Raw genomic sequence first — 23812 nt, 5'->3', positions numbered from 1 at the left:
CTTGATGTTGTGACACTAAAAACACAGGAAAGAGCTTCCTGCTCTCTAGAAGTTTACAATCTAGTCAGAGAGACGTCTTCCTCTACTTCGATTAATCCATTCAATGGTGTTGGGAGGCCAACAAGGACAAAAACATAGGAAGAAAGGGCGAAGCCAAGGGTGAACAAGAGTCCTACTCCCCAAACGTTATATTTGTCCCAGCCACAGGACACAATTACTGGTTTTTTGCGTGTCTGTCACCCCAACAGGACTGCCAGCCGACTGAAGGGGACCCAGGTTCAGCTCATCTAAGTTACTTTCTCATCGCCAGGTTGGGCGCACAGCAGGCCCAGGCCCTGTTCCGCCTTCTCACTCGAGGGGCGCCGGCCCGCGCACCCAGGTGTTATGGGCGCGGGAGCGTCACGCTGGGTGCCTCCGTCCCGCCCAGTTCGGAAGTCCCCTGGATCCCCTGGGCAAGGCCAGAGTGCCGTGGGCGTACGCCGGAAGCCCAGCGGCGCCTCGCGGCTGTTGGCGGTTAGCCGCCACCCGCCGCTCCACCTCGGATTGGCTCCTTCCTCCGGCAACGCGGCGGCTTTAACCAATCTCCAGCGGCCGCGAGGCCCCGCCCCGCGGAGGACTCAGGAGGCTGGGCTTCTGTTTGAGGAGTCAGGGGTTGCAGAGCCCGTAAAGGGGGGAGTACGCTCTCATCCGAGTTTCTGGATTGTATTAGAAAGAGCCCTAGCGGGATACAGGGGGAGCAGAGGCGTGTGTGACCCTGGGCTGCTTCTGCTTCTTTCCGGGCGTCCGCCTTGCCATTCTCACCAAGAGGTTGGCGGAACGGGGATGTATGAGGAGACGCGATGGACGCGGGGATCCGCCCGCACGGAAATGGGAGTGGAGGAAGGCGCGCACAGAACTTTTCGCTGGACGGCCCTTGCCGAAAGGCGGTAACTAGAGGCCCCGCCCAGCCCCGCAGGCCCCGCCCCCGAGACCTAAAGCGCGGCAGCCTCCAGCGACCCCATTGTAAACTCGCCGGACACGTTTTTGGTTTGAGTACTGTCCTTGCTCTCTCCACGCGCCCTCCGCCCGCCGACAGACAACAGAGTTGCCAGCACGCTCTTGTTCTCCCTTCGGCCGGGTGAGCCCGGGCCCCGCCCGCCCTAGCCTTGAGCCCGCTAAACCTGCGGCACTCCCGCCACCCCGGCAGCGAGGACCCGCGCCCTTCCTTCTAATTTCTCTCTTCTTCTCCCAGCCTATCTTGAATTTTTCTTCTCTGTCCTCTTTTTCCTTTTCCTTCACTCTTTTTCTCTCCTCTTTTGTTTACCTCTCACCTTCAATTGGCTCTATAATTTAAGCCTCCACCCTTCTACTCTCTCCCCTCGCCCAGGATGCCCAGCCCTGCTTTTGGGTGGGGGCCTTCGGCGCGACTGCGACGACCAGAATGACTTTCCATCCCCCAGGCTGAGACGGAATTTTGAGCAGGGCCCGTTCCCAGCCCCTGTAACCTCCTCACAGCTCGCGGCTGGGTGCTAGTCGATTCTCGGCGAGTCTCTGACCTATCATGACCGCCTAACAACACTCCCACTCACCAGAATCTGCTGACTGCGTTGGGAGGCTGCTTCTTCAGAGTACAGAGTGCCTCTAAAGCAGAAATCTGGAAGAGAGTCAATGTGTCTACTAAGAGAGCAGACAGGGGAGGGGGGATTCCTGGGTTCATTTCCCCCCTCCAGTGTGTGTACTTAATTAGTCCCCAGCTACCCTGGGTGAAATAGACCCTATTCCTCCCCACCTCCACCCTGAAGGACTGGGCTTGTGTGCCTTGGGCAGGTGGCCCTTTTCTAGCTGGAGTGTGATCCTTAAAGGCATATTTCCTTTCTAAACTCCTTTCCCCTCATCCACAGGACACATAGTATGACTATTAGGTGTTTCGTCTCCCAGCCATTTTCTATGGAAAACCAAGGGGATCGGGCCATGATAGCCACTGGCAGCTTTGAAGAATGGGATGCCTTTAGAGAAGCTTGATCTTGGAGGCCTCAGCGTGAGACCTTATAAAGCCGGGTAAGAATCCACTCTAAGGGAAGGGTCTTCTGTTGCCTACTAGTGCTTTGGCCTGGGGGTGGGGGGTCAGTGGGACATTAGCAAAAATAACTACCACCACCCCAGTGAAATTGCTCTTCAGAATTCACAAAACACTTTCCTTTATCCCTGGTCTCATTCTATCCTTTAAGCTGATCTTGACTAGGCAGGGATGGTGGTCCCCATATTTACAAAGGAAGAAATTGAAGCCTAGATGGGACAGTGATTAGTCCTTGGTCATCCTGGGGGTCAGCAGCAGAGCTAGGACAAATTCCTGAGGCCTGAGTTTTATTTTCTCTTCTTAGTGGGGCCTTTAGCACAAGTGGCCATAGCCCCCATACTCAACCTCTAAAAGACCTGACAAACCCAAAGCAACATTCAAAATGGCAACTGAGCCTCTGTGCATTTGTCTTTGAGATGGACAGAGGCTAGGCCTTATTCTCTGGCCTTCACAACACTGTGACCCAGCTCAAGGTCAGGACACGATAGACTCACTTTTCAGGTCTCTGATGCCCAGAGAAGGGACATTCTTTGCCTGAACCTTCTCAGAACTGTCAAACTGGCATGAGAGTGGGGCGCCTGGGTGGCTCAGTCATTTAAGCGTCCGACTTCGGCTCAGGTCTTGACCTCATGGTTCTGTGGGCTTGAGCTGTGCTGACAGCTCAGAGCCTGGAGCCTGCTTCGGATTCTGTGTTTCCCTTTCACTGTCCCTCCCCCACTCATGCTCTGTCTCTCAAAAATAAATAATAAAAAAAAAAAGCTAAAATTTTAAGTTTTTTTTTTTTAAGTTGGCATGAGAGAACTTGGGTGTTAGACTTTCTTGTTAAAAGCCCTGCCTGTGCCGGGGGCTGAGAAAACAGCAGGAGAGAAATGTTCTGGACACCAGTGCAGAGCAAATCTAATAAGCTTTGGAGGCTGTAGCTGTGGCTCTTACCAAGTTCCCTCATCTGTAACATGGAAATAAGGCAGCCACCTCACAGGGCAGCTCTGAAGAGTAAATGAGCTAATAGAGTGCCCCGGGCAGTGGGATGGGGAATGTATCCAACAAGTTCTGGGGGATAGATAGATATGTCAGAACAGGGAAGCTGGGGAGTCTGGAGCTCCTTCATCAACCCGCTCCGCCATGTGAGTACCAATCTTCACTGAGCCTCATGTGGGCCAGACTCCAGGGAAACTCCAATAAGGCCAGGACCTGGCCTATAGTAGATCCGGATGCAACTGAGTGGTGAGTAGCCTCTGGATTTCCCTGTTGGCCCCAGACGCCTGGAGTAGAGAAGCTCAGGAGGAAGAAGCTGTGAACTGTTTGTTTCCATGGGTCTTTGTGTTCACAACTGACTCCAACCACATCCTCCCTCTGCTGGCCAGCATTTTCCTTATGGCCCCAGCGACATGGGCGACCAATCAGGCTAGGCTCAGAGCAGCTGCTCCTGGTGAAGTGAAGTGAGAGAAGTGAGCTCAGGGGAGAGAGAAGCAGGTCACCTCCCCCACTGGGGTGTTGGGCTCACTTCCTCCCCGGGGAAGGGCAGCAGAGGCCGCAGAGAAGGGTGTTGTTCAACTCTAAGAACAAAATGGAGCTTTTGGTTTCCTGTGTCTTTGTAGCTCTGATCTGCACCTCCCTATCCCTGCCCCTCCTGTGGTGAAGATGTGGATCCCCTTTGTTGAAGGAGAGGAAACTGGCTAGAGAGGGAGACTGTTTTCCCTGGGTCACACAATAGGCCAGGGGGGGGAGAGTCCAGTGTCTGTGTACCTACTTTCAGCCCTGAGAGTTGTCCAGGATCCCTCAAGGCCCAGCTAAATATTACCTCTCTCCTGATGGAGTTAGTTGTTCCCTCTGCATTTTGAGAGTATGTCCTGCAAGCCCCAAATGTAGCTTGAATCACCTGCCCATCCCCTGTGCCAGACAGTAAGCCCCATCTAGGGTTGATATTGTCTCCTGCATCTCAGTGAGCCAGTGCCCAGCAAAGCAGTCTTGTTGAAAGAATGACTCTAGAGAGCCCAAGTTGTGTGGGGCTGGGGAGGAGAATTAGAGTGGGCTGAGAAGGGACTGAACTGGTCTTCTCCATTCCTTTTCTTCTAGACTTAGATAATTTGAGACCCATAGGAACCTCTCCTACTTAAGAAATCCAGGGCATAAGCCTATGAGCCTGTGCCTTTCAGATCTTGGTCTGACTGAAACCTCTTCCCCACTTCTGCCTGTCCTTCAGACAGATCTGCAGAAGTAGGCATGCCGGTATCATCAGTGAAATCTCTGCACCCAGCAGACAAAAGGATGAGTCAGTGCCAGTTTGTCAGCACTAAGATAGCCCTGATCCAGACTCTTCCTATAGTAAAAGGGAGGGGGCTCTTCACAAAATGTGTTCTCCTCAGGCAGGAATTGCTTCTCTAGCCCCTACTTGAGTACCTCCAGAGCTCACTCCTGTTTTCCTTCATGAGGTTGCTCTGGTTCTTGCTTAGGGAAGTGGTGCTGTCAGGGAAGGTGGGGGTGGGGTGGTAAGCAGGGAGGGACTGTGCATGCTGCTGCTAATGGGGCTTCTCTCTTCTTGGCTTAGATTCCGGCAGAGTTCCTCTATCTCGTCTTGTTGCTGACCGAAGGTGCCCCCTTCTCCATCTTTCTCCATCTCCTGGGAGAGAGGAGGAAATCAGCATTATGGTTGGGTTCAAGGCTACAGATGTACCCCCTACTGCCACTGTGAAGTTCCTGGGGGCTGGCACAGCTGCCTGCATTGCAGATCTCATCACCTTTCCTCTGGACACCGCTAAAGTCCGGCTGCAGGTGAGGGCAGAAAGCCTGCGGTTCCCAATGTTGTCTAGTCTACTCTGCCCCAAGATATAGACTCCTTAAGGGCCAGTGGGGTGTTTGGGACTGTGTAAACTTTGGGGCATAGGGATGGCAGGAGATGGGGAGGGCAACCTGCCAACCCCTATAACCACCCATCTTGGCCTTGCAGATCCAAGGAGAAAGGCAGGGACCAGTGCGGGCCGTAGCCAGCGCCCAGTACCGTGGCGTGCTGGGCACCATCCTGACCATGGTGCGCACCGAGGGCCCCCGCAGCCTCTACAATGGGCTGGTCGCTGGCCTGCAGCGCCAGATGAGCTTTGCTTCTGTCCGCATCGGCCTCTACGACTCTGTCAAGCAGTTCTACACCAAGGGTTCTGAGCGTGAGTGTGGAGCTGGGCCATGGGCCCCTTGACCTTTCCTCCTTGGTGATGACCAGTCCAATCAAATCATCCTTGATTGATGATTTGCTACATAGCTTCTTTAGGCTCTAAGACCCCTAGGAGGATCAGAGGAACTGAGAACTGGAAGGCACCTTGATTCTCCTAATGATTCTTGAGCACCTGGGCTGTGCCAGGTTCTGTGCAGGGCATCATCCCATGACAGTCCCCACCACTACTCTGAGAGTAGGTGGTATCATCCCCATGTTAGAGATGAAGAGACTGAGCCTTGCTGGGTGGAAAGTACTTGGCCAAGAGCACACAATGAGGAGCCAGAAAACACACCCAGGACTTTTGCTTCCAAAGCTAGCACTCTTCCATTTTACCTCCTCGCATGCTATGCCCACCTCCTTTTTACATATGTGAAAACTGAGAACCCAGATCAAAAGGTTAACTTTTCCTGAGATAATATGGCAAGGAGAAATAGATCTGGCATGCGAACCCAAGTCTTATGAATCTAAGGCCTTGAAAGGCCACTTCTCTCTGAGCCTTGGGTTTTCACTTGTCAGGTGGAAATGATTGTGACTTACCCTGTTGAGCTAGGTCTCATTTTGTCCCACTCCTTGCTATGTCCCATTGCGTAGCAAGTAGTAGACATTCAAGGTGTTATTTTGTTTGATGCAAGGAGTTTTTAGAGCAAGAGCTTATCTGAATCCTATTCCCAGAAGGCAAGAGATTACAGTGATGAGGTGATTTTTAGTGAAGAGAGGTGGAAAATTAGTACAATCCCAGCTGGGCACTGACCCCCCATGTTTCTTCCACAGATGCCGGCATCGGGAGCCGCCTCCTGGCAGGCAGCACCACAGGGGCCTTGGCTGTGGCTGTGGCCCAGCCCACAGATGTAGTAAAGGTCCGATTCCAAGCTCAGGCCCGGGCTGGAAGTGGCCGGAGATACCAAAGCACTGTCGATGCCTACAAGACCATTGCCCGAGAGGAAGGGTTCCGGGGACTCTGGAAAGGTGTGTACCAGGTGTTTCTTCTTCCCTGTCTTCCTCCTCCTCTAATGTCTGGTGTCACATCAGTATTTTTTCCTCCTGTAGGGACCTCTCCCAATGTTGCTCGTAATGCCATTGTCAACTGTGCTGAGCTGGTGACCTACGATCTCATCAAGGACGCCCTCCTGAAAGCCAACCTCATGACAGGTGAGTTAGTATAAATGGTTCTGGGTCTTGCCCTTCCCCCAACCTAGGATCAGATGTGAGGGTCTGGTTGCCTGAGTCTCACATCTTTTCATCCTCCTTCCCCTATGCTTGTGGAGTGAGTTTAGATTTACCATAGTGAAGCCAGCTGGGATGAAACTCCCACTGCACACTGAGGTACTGAGGCTAGACTCTAGGCTAAATGACTTTTAGGTCATCAGGACAGATCCCCGCTGGCATCTCTTTCTCTAAAACCAGAAAACCCCTAAGTTAGTTTGATAATCTCTTCCCTTCTGGAATGATGAGGTAAGGAGTCCTGACTGCCTCTCCTGCTCCTCCTTGGCAGATGACCTCCCTTGCCACTTCACTTCCGCCTTTGGGGCAGGCTTCTGCACCACTGTCATCGCCTCCCCTGTCGATGTGGTCAAGACGAGATACATGAACTCTGCCCCGGGCCAGTACAGCAGCGCTGGCCACTGTGCCCTTACCATGCTCCACAAGGAGGGTCCCCGAGCCTTCTACAAAGGGTGAGCCTCTGACCCACCCCACCCAGTCCCGAGCCTCCTAGCTATCCATACCTACACACAGGTGGGAGAGAACCACCTGGAACTGACTAGCAACCAGGTGTCAAACTATTCTGATCCTGGTGTTAGTATTTCACTGGCATTCCCTCATGCTCTTAACTAGTTCCTCCCAGAGTTGTCATTCCTACCTTATGGGTATTAAAATGGAGACTCGCAGAAAATTCTTGCTCAGAGCCGCATGGCTGTGGGGCTCTGTTCACCCTGGGCCCTCACAACCTCCTTTGGGACAGAGCAACTAGGTTGGATTGGATACCATGGCCCACTGGGGTGAGTGGGAGGTGAAGTGCCCTCGGGAGTTGCCAAGGTGCCCCCTGTGACCTGTGTTTTCTGCTTTCTAGGTTCATGCCCTCCTTTCTCCGTTTGGGTTCCTGGAACGTGGTGATGTTTGTCACCTATGAGCAGCTCAAACGGGCTCTCATGGCAGCCTGCACTTCCCGGGAGGCTCCCTTTTGAGCGTCTCCTGCTGCTGACCCAACCACCTCCGGCTTTGGCTTTGGCTTTGGCTTTGGCTCTGGCTCTGGCTCTGGCTCCAGCTCCAGCTCCAGCCAAGCCCTGCTTCCCTTCCCTCTCTCCTCACCCCTTCCTTCCACTCCCTTTCCCACCACCTCCCTCTCCTGTCCCCACATTCTTACCCCTTCTCCCCTACCCCATCTCCCCATTGCCTCCCAGTCCTAGTAGAGTTGACCCCAGTTGACACTGTGGAGGCCTGCAACTAGCCAGGATCCCAAGCCTTCAATCCCTTGAAAAGCTAAGCCCAACTCTTTGTTCTGCCCCTAGTCCCAGCCAGCATGTCCCCCATAAAACAGGTTCAACCTTGTGTCTCCTCCTTCTCTCATAGCTGTTACCAGAGGTCTTGGTTCAGTGGGCCCTTCTGGCACCTGGTAGACAGCGGAGCAGCCACCTGACTTAGAAAGGGAGGTCTGCCCCACCTTCCGCTTCCAGCATCCATTCTGGGGCCTGTGGAGGTCATCTAGTTCATTTGTCTTTCCAGACCAGGCCTGGGGCTTAGGTGGTAAGTGAGGGAGCAGCTGGGAGTCACAGCTTCGCTCTCACTAGGACACTTGAGCTTCCACTCACCCAGTGCCTGGTGCTCCAGCTGGCCCCAGGCCTACTGATCTGCAAAATTAGTGTACTACTGTCTGCCCGACATCTCCTTGTTCAGTGGAAGATTTAGAGGAACTTGGGAATCTTAGATGCTGTGAACTTCTTTTATTCCATTCTACAAATGGGAAACTTCCTGTCCAAAGTCCCAGACCTCATGAGGACAAGTCTGGCTGCTTCTCATCCTCCACAGTCACACCCTTAGGTGGCATTCTTACTGCACTGGGTGGGACAGGGTGCAAGGAAAATATGAGGCCTCAGTCTGAGGATACTTTCATTTGGACACTCACCCTCTCCCTAGGCTGGAGATCCCAAGGAGGCAGTGCCAAACCAGGGCTTAGGCTGCACAGGGTGTCAGCCTCCCTGTCCCTGTTCCTACCAGCTGTCCACAGAGGCAGGAAAGCAGATTCTATATCTGTTTCAAGGGGTAGGGGACTATGAAGTCCCAGAATCCTGAGGCATCTCATGCAGAAGCAGGCCCTTAGAATTAAGCCACCCAGGCTCATTTTATAGCTATTGAAAGAAACTGAAGTCTGGGACTAGGACTCAGACTCCTTTCTCCCCCACTGTGCCTCTTCACCAGGGACCAGAGCTGGAGTCCTTCAGAATGTCAAACAGCTGTAGAGCCAGGCTCAGAGAATGTGGTCTCCCTCTTCCCACAGCCTCAAGCAGCTGATGCTACTGCTCCTCCCCATTGGTCAGAGCTGGAGGCTCAGCCCTTCAGAGCTTTGGCAAGGGGTCCAGGAAATGAGAGTCCTGGAGAAGGAAAGAGGGCCCAGGATTCCTCACCGTACTTTGTAACATCTGACAAATTGAGCTGGGGTCTCATAGTCCCCAAGAGGAACGGGGATGGGTGCCACAAGGTGAGCCAAGGCGAAGGTGGTAGGCAGCCCAGTGGGCCTGCTCTCCTGGGCTGCAGGGAGTCAACATAAATGGAGGACCGACCTGGTCAATGCACTTCATACACCTTAATTCTCACACTAGTCCTATAAAGCAGGCTACTGTTTTATACCAGAGGAAACCGGGCCAATTTGTTGCCTTAGGCATGTCAGTCATCTGATTCGTTTATCAGTCTTGTGTCCCAGACACTTGGACACAAGGCCACCAGACTCCATCATGGTTCTGGGCATGATCCTGGGACAGTGAGGAGCTGGGGCAGGTGGCAGGAACCATGGAACAACATTACCAGTAGCCTCACTAATAACTGGTCCTCACAGCTTATAAAATGGACATATGACAGGCCCTGCCTTGCCTGCCAGATGAGGTAGCACTGAAGATCACCAAGGTAATAGGAATTTCACAAAGATCTTTCATCAGGCCTAAGACCACGCTTCCTTCAGAGCATTGCCATGAGGAAGAGGCTAGAGGCAGGCTTTCCTACTGGCTTAGAGGAGACCTGGGTGCTAGGATTTGCACCCACTTGCTCTCAGCACAGGGCAGCTACCACCACTCTTCCACCTAGGCCGTGCCTCAGGGCAGAGTCGGCTTCACTCCTCATTTGGTTTCCTGAAGGCCTGCAAGATCAGGCTTGCAATCTTTGCTATAAGAAACAGGTTCAGAAAGGCAAAGTGATTTGCCAAAGAGCATACAACTGAGGTGTATCTGACTCCAAGGCCTACATGTCTTACGGGCTGCACAGGTGCTTCCTAGAACCCTGGTCCAGACTCCATGTCTCAAAGTTGGCTCCTGCCACATTTTCCCTGATGATTTCAAAATGGCTGACAGGTGCTACCCAGTCCCCATTTAAGAAAAAACGTTAAGGGGTGCCTGGGTGGCTCAGTCGGTGAAGCGTATGACTCTCAATCTCCACTTAGGTCTTGATCTCAGGGTTGTGAATTCAAGCCCCATGTTCAAGAAAGAAAGAAAGAAAAAACCTTGAGCAAAGAATGTTTTGAACGGGGGAATCCAATATGGACAATATGGGGGCCTTTTCTATTACCTCTGAAGTCATTCCACAAAAGTGGCCACGTACTCATAAGATTAGATCTATCCTAGCCCAAACCCAGACTTGAAAGAGAGGAGTCTTTGCCCTGGCACAGGAGAGGTGCATGCCACACTGTTGTTGACTGATGGAATGCAGGTCAGGAAAGCAAGTGTGGTCTGCATAGGCCCAGCTGGGTCTGGAGGCCGCATCAGCAACAACCCTGGAACCCTGAGATCTAAGCAGTGAATTCACCAAGCATGTTCACCACAATGACTCAATTCTCATAAGCAGCCTGCAGGAGGCTTATAAGCAGTAACATCCAGGGGGGTCAGTGGCAGGGCCAGGAGCAGAACCCAGTTCTGCCTCCCATACCACCCCACCTAGAGTCAGTCCAGGACCCACTGCATAGATGAGAAGTGAGGCTGCGAGGTAGAAACCAAAACCATTTCCAGCACTGTGTCCTTTGTGCTACCTCTAAGCAGGGTGAATCTGGGAAGTGGCCTTCAAGGTTCTGATGACATCTTTGCCTTGTGTGGCCTTGACGAGTGTTTTCTTCTCTGTGCTTCCTATCTACACTATGACCATATCACATTCTAGAGACTGCCCCTGCTAAAGACTTTGTGTCATGAGAAATCAGAGCAGGGTGGGGACCCACAGAGGTCACTCAGGTCTGCCCCACTCTATCAAGGGGAGCACACAGGCTCCGAACCTTCAGGGACCTGGCCACACTTAAAAAATCTGGACAGGAACCCAGGTTCTAGGCTTTCTGGGCCATGCCCCTCCCCCTTTTCCACAAGAAGCAATATATGAGGCTCCTCTCCCTCCAAAACAGTCTCCTGGGTACAGTTGGAAGATAGGAAATCTTTATTGTGTCAGTTTAAAAACCCCAGGCTGTCCCATCCTCATGTCACATCTGTGCAGTGGGCTGGCTCACCTGCACATCCTGGGACAGGAATGGGATAAGGCCCAGCTGGCCTTCTCCTCCCCTCCTCTGCTCCAGCCCTCAGCTCACCAGAGTTATGTCAGCAATGCCTGGCGCAGCATCTGTTTCTTTTGGGGTGTGAGGCGAGTGGGGAACTGGATGTCGAAGAAGATGAAGAGATCCCCTTTCTTAGTGGGGTCCTCAGGCAGTGGCATCCCCTCACCTGGCACCTTCTTGAAGTACTTGGGACTGAGACAGGGGAGGATGAAAGAAGGGAAATGAGAGGGCCCCCCAACACTGCTCTCTGACAGATCCCATGCTGCCCATGCTCACACAACCTCAGGCTTGAGGCAGTCAGTCCAGCTTCCACCAGGTGGCTCTTCTCAGCCAGAATCGTGTGGCAGGAGAGAGAAGACCAGCTTATTCAGACAGCCTGCCCCCTGATAACCATTTACACTGGAGGTTCCAGGAATAGAGGTTCCAGCCTAGGTTGGGGTCGGGGGGGGGGTGCTGGGCTGCTGAGTAAAGCTTCCCATACAGAGGCCCTTTCCTGTAAAGGACTTGAGGGCTACAACTCAGAACACTAATGAGACATTCGGGAGGAGGAAGGCAACAAAGGTCGCCTCTGCAATCTTTGGGCTCTGTAGCGGCCTCGTGCAAGTTAGAAAAAGGCACTCCATTTACCAGGTGAATGCAGCTTGGCCAGAGTTAGGGCTGGATTTCAGTCCTTGCTGGTGAGGACTGAACTACCCCAGGCTGACCTGTCTGGCACTACCCTCTAAGGCCCAGGCCAGCCCTTCTGCCTACTGGGACCCACGCAGATGCACTCACTGGATAATGTCATTGATGGGGATGTTGAGCAGACGATCATCCAAGGTCTTCACCTCCACGGTGCAGCAGGTCAGAGCCTAGGGACGTTAGGGCCACAGGTGGGAGTAGGAGAGATAACCATGGCCATTCTGTTTAGAAGGCATTTTATGAGCTTATTCGGTGCCAGGCCCTGGGCCTGGCCTCAAGCAGACAAAAGGATGTTCAGGGACTAACAGGGGAGCGAGCCAGGCATCTGCCTGCCCTTAGGAGTTCACGGTCTGGTAGGAAAGACTGATGATGATAGAGGGAAGTAAAGGGGTCTGCGGGAGCCAAGGAGAGGCCCCCAAACCACTGTGGAGTGGGACAGGAGGACTACACAGTGGTGGTAGCAGTTGATGAGGGTGAAGAGGATCCTGCCAGTCAGACAAGGTGGATATACAGCATTCCACACAGACGGCCCAGCACAAACAAGAGAATGGAGGTGGGAAAATGCTCCCAATGGACAGGGGCACAGTGGTTGGAGTGCAGGGGATGAGATCAGCAGAGGCAGAATGTGGAGGGCCTTAAACACCTTGTGAAGATGCTCCGACAGGCGTGTGGCACAGTCAGATGAGCATGGGGAAGAGCCTAGAGGAGATGGGAAAGGAGGCAGGAAGGCCACCAAAGGGGCTGCTGTGCAGACCCAGGTGCTCAGACTCTGACTCTGGGACTAGGTGGTAGAATTGACAGAGTAACTGCCCACAGGTAGGGTGGGGGAGGGGAGGCAAAGTCTAGGCTGGTGCTGTTCCTTGTTTGGATTGTGAGGACATGGAGGGGCCCTGAAGACAGCCACAAAGATTCTATGTGCACTCCTCACGTTCTGAAGGCCTGCGCCATAGGCACTGGGGGGAGTGCAGAGTGAGGCCTGCTTGCTCACTCTCATCTGCCCACTTCTCCTCCTCCACTTTGCCCACTCACCTTGCCCAAGGGAATGGGATTCACAAAAAGGAGGTTGTCATTCTCCCTGCGGAAGCGAGGGTGTAGCTTCTCCTTTACAATGAAGATGATGTCGGCTGGGATAATGTTGGGGCCCTGGGCAGAGGAGGCAAGGGGTGACAAGGACTAATCGGCTGTGTGATATTGGCTAAGTTCCTGACTCTACTGGTCTCCATGTCTTCTTCTGAACAATGAAGAGATTGAACTAGGTTTTCTGGAAGGACCTTTTCAGTTTGGTTTCATAGCCCCTCCTCTGAGAAGCCTACTCCAATGAATCCAGCACCACCACCCCCCCCCCCCCCATTACTTCTCCTCTATGGAGCATGCCCAACAGGATTCACTCAGGTGGAGAGGGACAGAAGCTTCCTCAGGGGGTGGGTAAAATGCTGAGCTGCAAGTTTTGAAAACAACTTCTTACACACCTCTGTCCTGACAAGTTTCTGCTAAGGTCTCTTAAGGGGGCAGAGGAGCCTAACTGGTCCCTACAAGCAAGAAGCTCCCAGTCTAGTGGGGGGAACAGACACACCGTCCTCAGCATGCTCAGGACTGTGGTAAAAGGAACCCAGAGGCAGGAGATTAGAGAGGCCCTGAGCCAGGTGGAGAGGTCAGGGGAGGCTGCCCAGAGCCCAGAGCATTAGAGCTGGGTCCTGAAGGGGTGTTTTGGAAGTAGATGTTTCACAGGTGAGAAAGGGAGCAAGAAGTATGGGCAGAGGAATTAATCTCTCTTGGCTCTGAAAATGCCATCACTCTGCCTCTTCTCAGACCTCAGGATACAGCATGCCTTGAACAATAATTTTATATTTTTATTTAAATAAGTAATTATCATGAAGATATTAAGCAGTATTAAAATTATTATTAATAAGTGGTTTCTGAATACCTCCTATAGTTGGGCTTTATTCAAGAAGCACTGAAGAAAATCAGGAAGAGCTCTTGTGCTCTTGCCCTGGCCAAATCCCTACCCTTTCTGGGCCTCAGTTTCCTACTCTGCAAAATGGGGGAAAGCCCTGGGCTATCCACTCACAGAGGTGTTGTGAGGCTCTGTCCCTGGTAAGGGACTTTGGGGATCATTTCACCGACTCTGCAGACTGGTCTCCCTACTAGACTGGGGTCAGGGGGCAGAGGAAAGCATTGCCTCCTTCCCCCTCAGTCTTTCCACCACATGAGCAAGGCTGGGTGACTGACACTAGGACTGACCCTAGTCAGTTCCCTCCTTCTCACCTGGTCCCCTTCCTTCTCAAAGGTGATCCGTGTGCCCTGCCTCCAACCAGGTTTCACATCAATTGTGAGAATCTTGTCCTTGATGGTAGAGGAGTACCCATCCTCGTTCAGCACCTGCAGCCAGATGGAAGAAGGGAGGTTTGCTCCAGATTTCCCAGCTGGCCTTTTAACACGAGAAAGATGCCAAGGGGGTTTTGTGCTCAGATGCAATCTTCTAGCAACAGGGAGAAGCTGCCCTGAGCCATCCCCATTCTCACCCCATTTACTGGAACCAAGAACTTACGATTCTAGGATGATGTCATTGGGCTAGGGCCTGAGATGCCAAGCAGTCACCATTAGTTGACCAAGCCCCCAACTCCAGGCCTAGATCACGTAGCCCTGGCCACTAACAGATGCATGGTGAACACATACTCAGTTCCTCTCTCCCAACCCAGTGGCTCTGGCCCTGAGGGGCTGGCAGGTTTCTTAATCATGAAGGGAGAAAGACCACAGAGGTCAACATATCTGAGCATTCCCTATTATGTCATCCAACCATTACCCAATCACATGCCCAGATGAGTGCCATCTGTGCCACAGCTGGCATCTCCTCTGCTGGGCAAAGGTGTGAGGAGGCTTTGCTCATGTGTCTAGCATAGGGCTGAGCCATAGGATAGGGTCAACCCAAGGACTAGACTCTGGGCCACTAAAAGTCTTCAATCAAACCCCTTGGGGACCGTCCCCCAGTGCACCCTCCATGCCCACACTGTTTCTTCTTACTCCTGAGGCATACACACTGATGAAGCCCTGGGGGTATGGTCTGGTAATACCCAGAGGGCAGAATTCACAAGGGACTCCTCCCATTCGGAATCCGGCTTCCCACTGGGATGGGGCTGATATGAGAAGAAGGGAAAGACCCTTCTGCAGAGGGGATTCCTGCACTGGGAAAGAATCAGGCTAATACCCTCAATTGTCCCTTCCAAATTTCAGATTCTAGAATTCTATGATCCTAGGTCTTCAATTCTGAGATTTCATGATTCTATCAGAGGCCATACCTGAGGTCTCCAGTGAGGGCATGGAGGAGGTGACTCAGAGGATTGGAGGGCATAGGTAGTGGCCCCCAGTAGGAGCAAGGCAAGTACTCACCCTTCGGGAGATCTTAATTTTCTTGGTGCAGCCAAAGAATAAGTCCTCCAGAGATAGGTAGAGGTCTCGTTCGATTGGGGGGTCCTGTTTCTTGACCCCTCGGCCTCGGAGACCCCCAAAGTTCAAATCTGCCTCACTTCCTTCTACATCAAAAAACTCTGCAGGAGGAGAGGAGAGGAGAGGGGAGGGGAGGGGAGGGGAGGGGAGGGGAGGGGAGGGGAGGGGAGGAGTAAGAGAGATTGTGTCAGGGACTTGGAAACACAGACACCCCTCCACATATACCTCTTCAGTCCCCAAGTGTAATACTCAGCATCCCATTCCTACCTTGCAAACTCAGACTGTTAGGCCAGGCCAAAAAGTTGTCCTAAATTGCAGATCCAATGGTTATCATTGCTTGCCACTTCCCACTGCTTCATCATCCCGTTTATATTCCCCCACTTTCCTGACTCCCTTCCCCCTCAATTTGGAGAAACACTCCTCGAGGCTCGCTGCCTCGGGATGGAGAGGAGTGCCCTCTGGTGGCAGCTCCTGGTATGCCAGAAATGACTCCCGCTGTTAGCTTGCTGGGGGGATGTCCTTCCTACCCTTCCCCACACTCCACTCTCCCTCACTGTCCAGCCCAGCACAACACCTCTAAAGACCACATACTCAAGTTTCTGTGAAGTCAATAGCTGATTCGGGAGTAGGGAAGGGGTGGTTCCTAATAAATTTGAGAGTTCATCAGCATACCCCCAAACTCTTTTTCCCTCAATTTCTTTTTTCCCTGCCCAGCTCTACACCCATAAGTGCTCTTGCTGCCCTGCCCTTCCATCCCAGTGCAAACAGCCTTTGTCTCTTGAAGTGCTATGGAGTCGTTTGGTTTCAGTTTTTCTGTCTGTGAGATGGGGTAATAATGCCTGATCTGCCTTTTTCCATTAGGATTAAATAACAAGACGATGAAGGAAAGTGGAAACTTGCTGAGAGCTTACTATGCATCAGGTGCTGGTTTCAGTTCTTCACACTATTGTCTTATTGGACAGAGAGGCCAAAGAAAAGGCTCACAGTCCCGCAGCTCATCTGAACAGAGGACAATCTGACTATGAGAACCTCTGCCCTTAACCACTATGCTTATTGCTACGTGTGAAAACCTTTGAAAACTTTGTAGAGTCAGGGGTCGCTATTATAATTAAGATTTTTTTTTGTACTCTGCCTCTTATGGTTAGGGCCATGAATGAACTTCCCAGGCTAGAATGGTATAGTAACTTTAGGTGGGGGAGGGCAGGGCAGCATCACCCTAAACCCCTCTATGAAATAGTAACTAATCAAGAGGCCTGTAAGTGACCTGGTCCCCTCTCGTATCACTGAATTCATTTCTTCACCCAGCACCTGTGCTGTGTCGGGTTGCAGACACCCCAACAGCCAGGTCATAGGAAGGTCTAGTCCCTCGGTCCTGCAGGGAGACAGGACACAAGAATCCCCTGGGTGAAGTCCTGTAGCAGTATAGTTTTGGGCACTGCCTGAGGGTCCCCAAAGCCTGTAAGTGATGTCCCTAGAAGCTCTGGTTTGGCTCCTCTGAGCTGCCTCTTTTTCATGCACCTGTCCATCGTTATGGCATTTTTCAGTCTGCAAAGCCCATTTTCATAAACATTGTCTCATTTGCTAGTGACGTGTGAGGAATGGACTATTACAGCCACTTAACAGTAAGGAAGTTGAGGTTTCAGAGCAGTGAAGAGATTTGCCCAGAATCACACAGCTCATAAGAGGCAGTGCATGGATTTGAAACAGGCCTGACTCTAAGTCTCTTGCTTTTTCCAGTCACACATGGAGTTTATCAGTTCATCAACTCAGCTTCTTCTGGCAGGCAGGTGAAGGAAATGCACAGGGGAGAGGTCTCTGAGAGGGAGAGACAGTGGGCTGTGGCCCACTTCTTATTAACATGCAGAAAAAGGAAGAGAGAACTTTTGAAATGCAGAACGGCTATAGTACAGCCAGGGGAAGGGGCTGCAGGGGGTCAGGCAGTGAAAATCTAGACTCTCTGAGTTGCATAACGAGAGCCAGGAAGACAGGTCTGAAGGTTAAGTGCCCTTGCAAGATGACTGTGAGCCTCAGGAATCAACTCTTGGTCAGTTTGTCTGGGACCTGGGATTATCCACCCATCCATCCATATACTTACCTAACACACACCTGTACTATTAAAATGAGTAAAGTAGATCTGTTATGTAATATAGTATATAATGAGATAATCTCCAAGGCATACTGAGTGAAAGAAATCAGTGTGCACAATATGGTCCCATTCCCTTCATAAGATAAAAGGCTTAGGTGAAGATAAATATATGCTCATAAATGCATAGAAATTTTCCGGAAGGATACATAAACGGTTAACAGTAAGTGGCTGCTTCTGGAGAAGGAATAAAGGCTGAAATGTATTTCTTTAATAATTTCTTTTTTACCATGCATTATATATATTTTTAAAGTAAACAAAACAAAAGGATTCAAAGAAAAGCATCTTTTACAGCTACAGCCTTTCCCAATAAAGCAAGTGGGTAGGTGGGGCCTCTTACCACCAAAGGGGTTGTCTCCTCCGAAGAACTCATGGAAAACCTTATCAGGGTTGCCGTGGAAGACGTAACCAGTGGTCCATGGGGTCTGGGATCCAAACTCCAGAGGAATCCCGCCCTTTAGGCCCTCCTCTCCAAACTTGTCATAGATGCCTCTCTTCACAGCTGTGGACACGTGTCACCTTGATGAGGGGGCTGGCGTTAGGGACTAAGATAGCTGCTGGGCTGGGAAGCAGGTGGATACAGGGTAGAGAGGAAGGGGCAAACCCAACCTTATTTCTAAAGTCTGGCACTCTTTGGAGGGAGACCCTAAAAGTTAGGGGTTTAATTTCATCGTGGGTGGATCTAGGTGTGATCCCATAACGCGGAGGAGAATGGGGAAAGGTGGAGACCTGCTGGGTGGCAGGGGGAAGAGGATTGAAGGAGAGATCTAGAGACTGAGGGTGAGGCTATCGCCCTAGAATTTGGCTAAACTCATCATCGTAGCTTCTGTTTTATTTGGGGTAAATAGAATCGTAGCACCTTGAAATTCTACAATCTAAGAATTCTAGAGCTGCCAAGTTCTAGAGCTTTCAAAGCCTAGAGTCTAAGGACTGTAAAGTCTTGAAAACTCAGGACTGGAGAAACCTTAGTGATCTGGCTATTCTTCTGCACAGCATCTGTGATTACAGTCTCCAGAACAAGCCCTCGGGGACGCACGCATGCACGTGGTGCCCCGGGGCAGAGGTGTGGCGGTGGGGGGGGGGGGGGGAATCACTTTCTACACTCTTTTGGTTTCAGGAGATTCTTGAATTACCAGCCTCTCTCTGACCCTTGATAGACATGCCTTCCATGGAAAGGTGGCACTGGAGCTACTTGGTAATCTGGGAAGAGTAACTGGGGATGCCTGCCTCAGCCGCTTTCTTCCTTTGGCAGCAAGCATCTCACTGTGTGCACCCCTGCAGGGGACAGGTGGGGTGTGGAGTGTGGGAGACCTGCCCAGGTCCTGCTCTACTGACACTGGCTGAGCACATCATCTTAATCCAGGGGCTCTCCACGCTGCATCAACCTTAGTTTGTGACTATGGAGAGAAGCAGTTCATGCTGTTTTCCTTCTAAGTTTGCTCAGGCTCTAGGCAGGGAAGAGGAATGCTTTACTACCCAGAGACTTAACGAATGGTCTCGAAATAGAGGTGGGGCAGAGGAGATGGGTGGAATCACTCACGGTCGCTCAGCACATCATAGGCCTCTGCTATTTGCCTGAATGTCTCCGCTGAGGATGGCTCACTGGACTTCAGCGGGTGGTTCTTAAGGGCCAGTTTCCGGTACCTAGAGGAGGGAGGATTCATACAAGTCATAGCATTTGACATGGGCCTGAGGCGCAGACCATGGTCCAGAGCTGGCTCTGCTGTTCACTGCTTTGATGTTGCCAGCTATAAAATCAGGGCTGTGGTGGCCAGGGTGGTGCATTGCACAGATGCCCTTGAACAGAACCTAGTGGGTAGAAAGTGTAGCTGCCCGCCCTGGGTGTCTGTGCTGAGGCTACATTTCCCCAAGCTGCCCCAACCAGTGCCTAAGCGTGGTGGGGATATTGGTGCTGGCGCGTCCCCCTAGGACACAGGACCCCTCCAACGCACAACCTCTGCTTCAGGACGCCCATCTATCAGCCCAGCTACTTTTTTCCAGACCACTCTGCAGCTCTCTCCATCCAGCCATTTCTTCCTGCTCCCCTTTCACAGGTATCAGACATGCACTGGGGTTTGAAGGTGCTGCCTGCATGCTCTTGCTCCCCCTTCACGTTTCCCCCAATACATTTCTCGCACATCTAATCCTGTCGTGATATCTGAACTTACACACAGGCTTCTTGGGAAGATCAGGTAAAATAAGGTGTCAAAGGGCCTGGTACAGAGAGGCACTGGCACACGTCAGGTCCCTTTACCATCTCTCACTTCTGTGCTCATTCGTTTCCCTGCTTCTGTATTACCCAATCCCAGCACTCAGTGATGCGATGCCTATTGTGTCTGAGAATCTGTATCATCAGTGTTCTGAGAGGAAAGAGTTGGCATGAACTGGGTGATTTGTGCAGAGTTTAATAAGGGACCACTCACCAAAGTGTAGGAGGTAGGGAGGATAACCATGCTGGACAGTGCTGTAGCCCAAGGCCAGGAGCCCTGAGTCACCCTGGCTACCCCTGAGCCTATAGGAGTGGGAAGGGAGAAATCCCACAAGAGTGTGTGTGGACGGGGCCCTTGGCAGGAGCTGTCATCTTCAGTTAAGGGATACCCAACCTGAAGGGCTCTCAGAGGAAGGGAGCTGGGAATAAATACCCCAGCCCCACTCTCCTCTTTGCCAATCACCTGCTGTGGGCTCTCTTTGGCTTTCATTTAGGAAGTCTGAGGGCCAGGGCATCTATTGATGTGGTTCAGATGGGCCAGCTTCCAGCGCAGAGAGCAGGATGCAGAAAGGCAGGGAGGGGGTCTGAAAGAGCCAAAGGAGGGGATCAGCACAACCCCCTGAGTGGCTCAGTACAAATCGGACCCCACATACCCTCCACTGGGTCAGAGTGCACTTCCTCTGCCCTGCTCACACCCTGCATGCTGGTGACCCCTCCCGCTGTTTCTCTTCTCACTCCACACACTATCTGTGCACAAGCTCGTCTATCCCAAGGCTTTGAGCATCACTCACTCGCTGACCACTCCCAAATTTCTATCTGAAACCAGGCCACTAAGCTCCAGACCTTGGCACCCAGCTGCCATCTTAGTATCTGCTCTCCAGTGTCCCACAGGCCCCACAAACTCAATGAACCCAGACAGAAACACATTTTCGTTCCTCAAGTTTTTGCCCATTTGCCCAGGCAATGAAGCCAAAACGCTGAGCATTATCAACTCCCAAGTTCTTCATCCCCTCCATTGCCAGCCCACCTGTCACCAGGGCATTTCAGTTTTTCTTTCTCCCCAGTGTTCTCTTCCTGCCCCTCATCCCGAGGACTATTGCAGAACCACGGCTTCCTGTTTCAGTGTTCTCCTTCTCCAGGTCTTTCCATGTGCTGCCACCAGATTGATTTGTCTTTCTTAATATGATGCTTCTAAAATGCTCCCTGGCCAAATCACTCCACTGCCCAAATCCCTCCACTGGTTTCCCTTTGCCTTCAGCATAAAATCTGTATCTCTAAGATTCAAGCCTCTGCTTCCTTCTCTGGCCTTTTCACTCACAGCTCTCCCTCCCCACTCCCATGGCCTCTCCTGCCCTTCTGGCCAGGCTCCAAACTCCCTACAATGCATTGCTCAGGTCTTTGACATTCTACTCCCATCCCTTGTAACATCCACCACTCTCCAGACCCTCCCATCTCCCCCTGGCACATTTTCATTCATCTTTCAACAATCAGCTCAGGGCTCAACTCCTCCAGGATGCCCTCCCTGACTGCAGTCTCCATTCTAGGTTAGACTCCCCTTCCCGAGTCCCCAGTGCCTTTGATCACTAAACTTAGCACTTGGCACTCCAGTTGTTTGTTGACTGGTTTGTCTCTCCCACTAGCCTGGGTTCCTTGAGTTGCTGTGTCTACTTCTCTGTGTCCCTGGTGCCTAGCACTGAGCAGCAGTGAGGTAATGAATGACACGAACTAACTGTCCCACAAGGCAGCCCATCTCACCATGGGACCCCTCTGACTTTTAAGCAACATCTCATCTTAGTGAGTGAGATCTGCTGTCCTATGACTCTGAAGGTTCTGATTCGGCCCCTGGAGGCCTTACAGAGATTATCTACATTGTCTACTTTCAGAAACTTAAAGACAATTGTCATCACTTCCCTGAGACACTGAAACTAGCCCTCTCCGTTACAAAGGTCAAAGTCAGGTATGGGGAGAATTCCAAGTAAGTTCTATCAATAAGGAAAGGTAAGTAGGTTTGAGAAGAGCCTTATTTTTCATATAAACTTGAGTGGTTTCTGTGGAGTTTTTTGTCTCATTTGTTTTAGTGAGAGAGAGAGAGAGTGTGTTGGGGGGGGGGTGCAGTGGCAGAGGGAGAGAATCTTAAGCAGGCTCTCCACCCAGTGCAGAGACCAACAGGGGGTTTGATCCCATGACCCTGAGATCATGACCAAGCCGAAATCAAGAGTTGGATGCTCAACCGAGCCAACCAGGCACCCCTAAACTTGAGTGGTTTTAAGATTTGCCCTGCAGTGCCCTCACTCTGTTTCCCTGAGTGGGCAAGATGGAGTGGAGTCACAGCTTGGATGCAGCAGGGTAGGCTTAATGAGAGCTACTGAGAAGGTTAATAGCTAGGCAATTAGGAATCATTGTGGTGCTTCTATTCATTATATACATTTAGCATTAAAAAAAAATTTTATGTGAATTTATTTTTGAGAGAGAGTGTGACAGAGTGCAAGCAGGGGAGGAGCAGAGAGAGAGGGAGACACAGAATCTGAAGCAGGCTTCAGGCTCCGAGCTGTCAGCACAGAGCCCGATGTGGGGCTCCAACTCATGAACCATGAGATAATGACTTGAGCTGAATGAAGTTGGATGCTTAACCAACTAAGCCACCCAGGTGCCCCAGCATTTTTGTTTTGTTTTGTTTTGTTTTGTCAAAATCTAGTTACTCCCATATGGGAGACTGTGTTATAGATGACTCATCTCTTAGAGTTGTTACAAGAGAGGAGGGTTAAGAACTATTGTTTGAAACAGGGGTGCCTGGGTGGCTCAGTTGCTTAAGCGTCTGACTTCTGCTCAGGTTATGATCTCATGGTTTGTGAGTCAAGCCCTGCAGATCAAGACCCTGAGGTCTTGATCTCAGTGTTGTGAGTTCAAACCCTATGTTGGGCTCTGAGCTGGGCATGAAGGCTACTTAAGAAGAAACCTACTTTGGGGTGCCTGGGTGGCTCAGTTGGTTGAGTACCCGACTTTGGCTTAGATCATGATCTCAAGGTTCATGAGTTGAAGCCCCACATGGGGCTTGCTGCTGTCGGCACTGAGCCTGCTTCTCAGGTCCTCTGTTCCCCTCTCCCCTGCTTCTCTCTTTCTCTCTCAAAAATAAACAAACATTTTTTAAAAAGCTTACTTTGGGGTGCCTGAGTGGCCCAGTAGGTTAAGTGTCCAACTTTTGGTTTCAACTCTTGCGGTGTTTCCAGTTTGAGCCCCACATTGGGCTCCGTGCTGACAGTGCAAAAGCATGCTTGGGATTCTCATCTCCCTGTGTCTCTGTCCACCACCACCCCCCGCCCACACCCCCCTCTCCCCCCACTAATGCTGTCTCTGTCTTTCTCAAAATAAATAAATAAACTTAAAAAAAAAAAAAGCCTACTTGAAAAAAAAATAAAAACTCGTATGACGGCCAGAATAAAATTTGAAACACATCCATCTGGCCAGGTCACTCTCCTGTTCTTAATCCTTTGGTTCTGCAAAGGAAAAAGTTCAAATGCCTTCTTTGTCCCCATTTTTATTGCTAAGAAAACCAGGGCACCCAGGAAGGGAAACAGGGCATAGGGGGTTAAGGATGATGGATTGGGAACTCTGACTCAGGCCAAACCCAGGTTGTAAGTATGTATGCAAGAAGCAACAGAAGAACAAGGTTTATCTTGCCTGCACTTGGCTGTGCAAGAAAGCTCAGTTTGGAAAAGATAAAGGTGGGGCCTTCCCAGCACACCCCTAAAGTCTCACTCCCGTCCCAACTTACGCCTTCTTGATCTGGGCATCCTCTGAATTGCGAGTGATCTGAAGCACAGAGTAATAATCCTGACCCATGGCTGGCTTGCAAGGCAGTCAGTCCTTGTTTAATCCTGACTCCAGCAGGGCTGTTAGTCTGCATTCTTTGGTTGCTCCTGACAACCGCACAGGGGCACTCTGGGAGTTGTATTCCTTCCTGCCCAAGCAGACATCACCTCTGCCTCACAGAACAGCCAATCGAAGAACTGGAAAACGGTTGATCCTGTGACCCTGACAAAGGTCATTCAACTCAGAAACTCTCAACTCAAGAGTTTTTAAGAAAGTAGCAATTAGTTTCAATTAAAAGTTTTCAGAACAAATGCATTTGCTGATTTTTAAAAAATAAATTTTAAATTTTAGAATAGTTTTAGATTATCAAAAAAGTTGGGAAGACAGTATGGAATTCCCATATACCCATACCCAATTTCCTGTATTATTAATAGCTTACATGAGTATTGTATGTTTATCATAAATAATAATACATCAGGGTTTGTTTTTTTTTAATGTTCAATTTGGTGACATTTTATTTATCTATT

The 23812-nt window shown here is 51.1% G+C and overlaps 2 protein-coding genes across 3 annotated transcripts; one reads left to right on the top strand and one right to left on the bottom strand.

Annotated features, from left to right (window-relative positions):
• Positions 1 to 961: 961 nt before the first annotated feature.
• Positions 962 to 7811, top strand: UCP2 (uncoupling protein 2). The gene is made up of 8 exons (XM_025928466.2): positions 962 to 1117; positions 1881 to 2037; positions 4605 to 4828; positions 5004 to 5214; positions 6036 to 6230; positions 6312 to 6413; positions 6757 to 6937; positions 7333 to 7811. Exons 3-8 carry the CDS (start codon positions 4703 to 4705, stop codon positions 7445 to 7447), a joined length of 930 nt encoding a protein of 309 aa, XP_025784251.1. The 5' UTR covers positions 962 to 1117; positions 1881 to 2037; positions 4605 to 4702; the 3' UTR covers positions 7448 to 7811.
• Positions 7812 to 10860: 3049 nt separating this feature from the next.
• DNAJB13 (DnaJ heat shock protein family (Hsp40) member B13) lies at positions 10861 to 23616 on the bottom strand. 2 transcript variants are annotated; one of them, XM_086678290.1, is made up of 8 exons: positions 23248 to 23563; positions 18807 to 18910; positions 17607 to 17768; positions 15067 to 15224; positions 13945 to 14058; positions 12709 to 12822; positions 11773 to 11849; positions 10861 to 11190 (listed from the first exon to the last, which is right to left on the bottom strand). In XM_086678290.1, exons 1-8 carry the CDS (start codon positions 23313 to 23315, stop codon positions 11037 to 11039), a joined length of 951 nt encoding a protein of 316 aa, XP_086534416.1. In that variant the 5' UTR covers positions 23316 to 23563; the 3' UTR covers positions 10861 to 11036. The 2 variants fall into 2 exon arrangements, with proteins under 2 accessions (XP_086534416.1, XP_086534417.1); XM_086678291.1 differs by having other exon boundaries at positions 11056 to 12378; positions 23248 to 23616.
• Positions 23617 to 23812: the final 196 nt, after the last annotated feature.

Source organism: Puma concolor, chromosome D1, assembly GCF_028749965.1.
Source record: "Puma concolor isolate L17-30 chromosome D1, mPumCon1.1.hap2, whole genome shotgun sequence".
Classification (NCBI taxonomy): domain Eukaryota; kingdom Metazoa; phylum Chordata; class Mammalia; order Carnivora; family Felidae; genus Puma; species Puma concolor.
The sequence above is the reverse complement of the archived record's forward strand: the minus strand, read 5'-3'. Positions and strand labels throughout refer to the sequence as shown.

Bases quoted from the DNA above. Each gene is read 5' to 3' on its own strand.
- UCP2 (XM_025928466.2), top strand. From the start codon at position 4,703: ATGGTTGGGTTCAAGGCTACAGATGTACCCCCTACTGCCACTGTGAAG. The intron at 6,231-6,311 runs GTGTGTACCAGG...TTCCTCCTGTAG, and splicing joins GTTCCGGGGACTCTGGAAAG to GGACCTCTCCCAATGTTGCT. The intron at 6,414-6,756 runs GTGAGTTAGTAT...CCTCCTTGGCAG, and splicing joins GAAAGCCAACCTCATGACAG to ATGACCTCCCTTGCCACTTC.
- DNAJB13 (XM_086678290.1), bottom strand. From the start codon at position 23,315: ATGGGTCAGGATTATTACTCTGTGCTTCAGATCACTCGCAATTCAGAG. The intron at 18,911-23,247 runs GTAAGTTGGGAC...TCCCTCCTCTAG, and splicing joins GATGCCCAGATCAAGAAGGC to GTACCGGAAACTGGCCCTTA. The intron at 17,769-18,806 runs GTGAGTGATTCC...ACGTGTCCACAG, and splicing joins CTATGATGTGCTGAGCGACC to CTGTGAAGAGAGGCATCTAT.